This window comes from Typopeltis vanoorti, chromosome 11, assembly GCF_054136105.1.
Source record: "Typopeltis vanoorti isolate ZY-2024b chromosome 11, IOZ_Tvanoo_1.0, whole genome shotgun sequence".
Lineage (NCBI taxonomy): Eukaryota > Metazoa > Arthropoda > Arachnida > Uropygi > Thelyphonidae > Typopeltis > Typopeltis vanoorti.
This window is the reverse complement of record NC_143559.1, coordinates 9,436,501-9,442,500: the sequence shown is the minus strand read 5'-3', so window position 1 is coordinate 9,442,500 and position 6,000 is coordinate 9,436,501. Positions and strand designations below refer to the sequence as shown.

The window sequence follows — 6,000 nt, the reverse complement described above, 5'->3', positions numbered from 1 at the left end:
AAAAAAAAAGAAACATGAGTTAGTTAACAGTCGTATAATAAAAACTTAACAGTGAATATTATATCGAGTAAACCACGGTTGTCCTGACTTTTCATTTCCAAGTTTCTCCTCATTTTAAAATTGTTTCGCCTTTTTTGAAGGACCCATTGCTAGTTCGATTCTAGAAATCTTAATTAACTGGAACATTATAGAATATATAAATAACAACAAAACAAGCAAAAGATATTTCGTGAAATGAAATTAAACTCCAGCCTTTAATAATAAGGAAATTCAAATAGCAGTTCTTGACGGGAAAATATTTCCGTTTTTATGTTACAGCTACGTATGAACAATTTAATTTAGCTTGTATGATGAGAAGCATAAATTCGAGTTAGTGTAGAATTCTTATAACATTACATAGAAGTGAAGATTTCCTTATTTAATGGTTCAGTTGGTATCAAAACAATTCGCAGTTAGCTTAACAATCGAGGTGAACGATTATTATTATTTTTTTATTCATACGATCTTCATCGGTTTTCTTGATAGGAAACAATTCATATGGGTAACCTCTAATAACAGCCTCCATAGTTCAGCTGGTATAGACCAGCCCTTTGGTTGGAAAATTCTCGGATTCGACTCCCGTCTATGACGTGAGGAAATTTTATCGGGTTCCTATAATAAAGTGAATTAGTCAGTCTCATACGGTGGAGGGTATTTTCCGAAATCACAGGTGTTTCTTCCCTCAAAACTAGCAAACTAATCTCCGGAACACGCTGATCTATAGGTATAAATAATTATATTTAGGGAATACAGCAGAGGAGTGAAGGATAGGCAGCATTAAATCGTAATTACCCCTTATCAGGGGATCTACCTGTCTAAAAGGACGGATGGTTGAAGCAACTGAAAAATTTAGTAGGTCATCAATTGGACAAAATAATGATTATCCCTGAATTCATAAAAACATATAGTTTATACCTCAAACAGCTACTAAGGGGAAATTCATGTATTCATTTTATATAAATCCAGTTTAAAGACTTTTATGATTGACACCAGATTCGGTGCTCATTTCGCTGTCGAAACAAGTAAAATTCTTATTGAATGGGATTATTGCTGGCAGATGAGTGGGAAGTGTTGTGTTGCTTTATTTTCCCTGTTATTCTACAATTAGCTGATAGTGTTTAATAATGAAGAGAATAATTGATCTCGTGAAAAGAAAGAAAATGCTGAACATGTGGGACAGGCGCGTTTAAAGTAGTACAGCAATTATGAAAAAAAAAAAAAAAATCCGATGAAGGAACTGGAAATATGGCCAGAGGAATGAATTCATTCTAATTGTCTTACAAGCAGTCAGAATGATAAATTCGATGGTCGGGCTGATTCATCCCCATGATTTAGGTGTTTCAAAATAATTCTTTCTCAAAGGTAAAGAAAGAATAATCATATAGCCAGGAAAAGACTTCAAGTAAATTACGAAATCTTTGCAATAAAATTGAAATATACTGTATCAGTATACGCAGGTTTGCTGTATAGAGAAATTATACTTCAATCGAAAATAAGTACTAATACATGAAACTTGGAACGAATAATTATTTTTTCAGATAATAATGCGTTTAGCAGGGAGGTACACATTCTGCTATTAGGAATGAAAATAAAAGCCACTAACTTTATGTTGCTGATTCACATTCAAAAAATTTTCATTGATTCAACCACCTGGAACAGTAATGTAACTTCCATATTTTAAAAGCATATCATGTATTAATATTTTAGCAGCGAAGGACATTATTAATCCTTGGGGAGTACATGTGAAATTCGTTGAGTTTCCAAATAATTTTAATTGCAATAATCATTTGTAACTATTCGTTTATTTTTGGACTTGGTCTATTGTTCCTTAGAACAACAGAAATGTGAGAGAAGCTCAGGTGAACCATTATAGTTTGATATAATGAATTTCACTGATTGTCAAATGACAATCTTGGCAAGATTGTCATTTGACAATCAATGAAAACGCACGCACGCACACACGCACGCACGCACGCACACACACACACACACACACACACACACACACACACACACACACACACACACACACACACACACACACACACACTGTTATATAATATAACTAGCTCTGTTTCAATTCGTAAGGAGAGAATTGCCATTTGAACAGCTTCCATCCTTCTCAGATACGAGAATGCTTATAATAGGCGATGCCAATGCCAGAAAAAAACACTAACAAACTAAAAATGACTTCCTTAGTCGTGTACATTAACTAGGAAGGGGAGTAATTAAATTTCACAGAAGATTAATACATGACTTCATAAAAAATTCATATTTTCAGCTTCTACGTCCCATTATGTGTACAATTGCAGATGGATGTATTAAATGAGGACAATCATTGGACTGGTATGCAATATTTTGGGACATACAATTTATACACAAGAAAAAACTAGTACGTATCATACTCTGTTAAATTTATTATCAATATACAAAAAGATAAATAAGTAAAAATATTTCAACTTATATCAAATTTATTCACAGAAAAAAATATTTACATGTTATATAATTATTTATTTACAAAAGAAAATAAGTAGGTAACTACATAATTAAAATTTAATTTTCACAGTCTGAATGTATGAAAAGTTCATTGTACTCTAGTTCTGTAATTTATTCCGGTATATCGTCATATAAATTTTATTCGTTTTCCCCATCAGATTTGGCATCAATTTCGTTATCATTGTAAACAAAATCATCTTCCAAGCCATCTAATTTGTTAGATATAGCACATTTTTAAAAAGATTTTATTACTGTATCTGGTTTTATTTCATCCCATGCTATCGCTACCCATTCACACATGGTTACTTTGAGACGCATGTCGTATTTGTCCTCCTTTTGTGTAACTTTTTTCTCCTTCGTGCATCCACTCATTCCATTGTTTTAGCAAACTGTCTTTAAATAGCTTGTTTATACAAACATCCAACGCTTGCACTAGTAAAGTTAACCCACTTAGAATCACTATCATATTAGTATTATTCTCTCTTAATAAAGACTTTGTGCTCTCCGTTAAATGGGATTTGAACATGTCCCACACTAAAAGACTGTTTGAATTTTTTATTGCACCTTGTCGTGTATTCCAAATATTTTTTATCCACAGCTTAACTCCTGCTTCGTCCATCCAACCATTCTCATGAACATAGACAAAAACTTTTCTTGGAATTTTTATCTTTGGCATTGTTATTCTTTTAAAAATTATCATAGGTTTTAATTTAGTACCATCAGCCATACAAGCAAGTACAACTGTGAAACGGCTTTTTTTCATGTCCAGTTGTTTTTAAAGAAATAGTTTTACTTCCTTTCAATTCTACTGTTCTATTCCCGATCATGTCAAACATAACTGGAGTTTCATCCATATTTCCGATTTGAGACAATAAATAATTTTTTTGCTTTCTTTTAGCAATTATAAATCTTTGAAAACTTAATAACTTATCATCCAAATCCTTTGGCAGCTGCTGTGCGATTTTCGTTTTTAGTCGAAGCACTAAATTTTTCCTTTCCATAAACCGGCTACACCAACTCACTGTAACTTTGAAGTTTTCGCTGTCCTTTTTTATTTGCTTTGCCCCACTTCAAAGCAAATAAACGAATATTATTTCTCGTTATAATGAGTCCATTTTGGCGATTTTCTCGAACCTAATCCGCAGCATTATTTTCCAAAATAGGCCACTTACAAATTCCGTTCCGTAATGCGCACTTATTTTTTGGCATTTTCATTATTAAAGTTTTCATTTTTTCTCCAATCGCGAATTAGTTTTTCATTTACTTCGAACTGACGTGCAGCAAAACAATTAGTATTTTCTTTTGCAAATTTAATCACTTTGCACTTAAAACTCGCTTCATATTTCATTCTTTTAAAAGGAGTCATTGCACTTTAATTCACTATTGGTCAACTGGTCAATACGAAATACAATTTCTTTTGTCAAGTAGGTATTTTATATCTTTTGCTAAAACAAAGAATGGAAGGACTACAAAGGCAGTTATGAATCTAGTGATTGACGCCTGTATAAAAATTTACTTAAAAACTGTCATAATTTTTATTTTTAAAGAAATTTTTCGAGTCGACGTATACGACGAGTATACTATAAAAACTCAAATAAACTAAAAAAATTCCAATATTGACTTATACGCCAGGTTGACTTGTACGCCGGAATATACGGTATCTATCATAAAGGTTGCATAGTCCGCAACCTTTAAGATAGATAAATGGAACAATAAGAGCAGAAGAACCAGAAGATAACTTCTGCTGGACAAAATATGTATACTTGGGGAATAACAAGCAGTCCTTTCTAACTCTGTTCGAGTCATTTTAATTGCGACCCAATTCTCAGCACACCTGTGAAGAAGCTTTGTCTTGTTATTTAATTTATTTTATAGGAATACAGACATAAGAAAAGCAATTACTTAAACTGATTAATTAGCTTTTAATTTCACAAGCAATGTAATAGCAAAATGCATAAAGCATGAATCATGTACTCACCATTTCATCTTGTTTTTGTTTATCGAGTTCCTTCTCCTTCTTTTTCATTTCAACTTTCTTTTTAACTAGTTCTTCTGCAAATGCAATAATTTACAAGATTGGTTAAGTATAAATGATTAGCATTTAAATTTTTAATTTTTCAAGATAATTTCTTCTCAGTATTTAAACTGAAATTTCACTTTAAAATTAGTAAACTAGATATGCTTAAACTAATAATTATTCTTTCTCTGCATCCTCTTTGAGTGTACTCAAAATCCAAGAATGTTTTGGACAGTTCAGTTACTCGTCTCCTGTAAGTTCGCAGCAGGCTGTTTTTATATTTTACAATAATGGGACTTTTGTCAATCCTAATCGGAATCATTAGCTGTTGTATTCTAAACTACTGAAATGAACGCGTCCTAATTTAGTGTGAAACAGCCTGTGCATCTGTTTTGGTTGACATAAATAATCTGAATTGCTGTCTCCAATCTATCACTACAAAACTCATCGTTAGTTCCATGTTGCCGGAGAAACTAATTTGGTAGTTCTTAAACCCGTTTTATCATTATTGGCAAATAAAGTACTTCACACTTCAAATTCGGAAACAACTGAGTGAAATTTTTCCTCACACACACACACACACACACACACACACACACACACACACACACACACACACACACACACACACACACACACACACACACACACACACACACACACACACACACACACACACACACACACACACACACACACACACACACACACACACGTGCCTCCATAGCTCAGTCAGTATAGACGAAGCCCTTTGGTTGGAAATACCTGGGTTTTATCTTTCGACTTTCAAGTATCTTTCGAGAGTTAGCCGGTCTCTAGGGTTTTTTTTTTCTCCACCTGGAAACTCGGTTTTTCATTCCCCAGAACAGGCAAACCGGCCCCGTGAGCACACCATCTACAGACATAGGATATACCGGGAGGCATAGGGTCAACCACCTTATCCTTGAAACGGTCGCGGTTAATGAGCAGGAGAAAATGCAAAACCATTTTCGTTATCAAAGACATTTTCGATTTTAGCTACTACATCTGATCATGTGGCAGGGGAAAACGTGCATAAATTGCATTTGCCGTGGGCAATATCGTTTCATTTGCTTTTGATTTTCTTCTCTTTCTGTTTTCTTTATTGAATTTTCATCTTCCTAATTGAAATCAATTTAAGTTAGAAATGGGGAGAATGTTGTGCTACTTCGGATTATATAAACATGAATAATATTCGGATGTCCAAAGTTTTTTTTTTTTTTTGGTAGCGCATACAGGCTTATTGTATGCGCTACCAAGGATGGAAGGGTTGACCATAGGAATATTAATGGCTTAAAGTACATCGTTCTTTAAGCGAGAGTGGGCATGCCGAATGCTTTAATGGATTATGTATGTCAAGAATCATATAATTCTGTTCATGTAAAAGGTCTCTCTCCTTTCTGCTGCTGCTGCAATTGCAGATCACGTTG

General features: G+C 33.6%; 1 protein-coding gene across 5 annotated transcripts in view; it reads right to left on the bottom strand.

Moving 5' to 3' along the window:
- Positions 1 to 6,000, bottom strand: part of LOC150101293 (uncharacterized) — a 117,224-nt gene that overhangs the window by 70,789 nt on the left and 40,435 nt on the right. For all 5 annotated transcript variants that reach the window (XM_090400135.1, XM_090400138.1, XM_090400140.1 and 2 more), the window contains one exon: positions 4,514 to 4,587. In XM_090400135.1, coding sequence (XP_090256261.1) covers positions 4,514 to 4,587 — 74 coding nt within the window. The remainder of the gene's footprint in view (positions 1 to 4,513; positions 4,588 to 6,000) is intronic.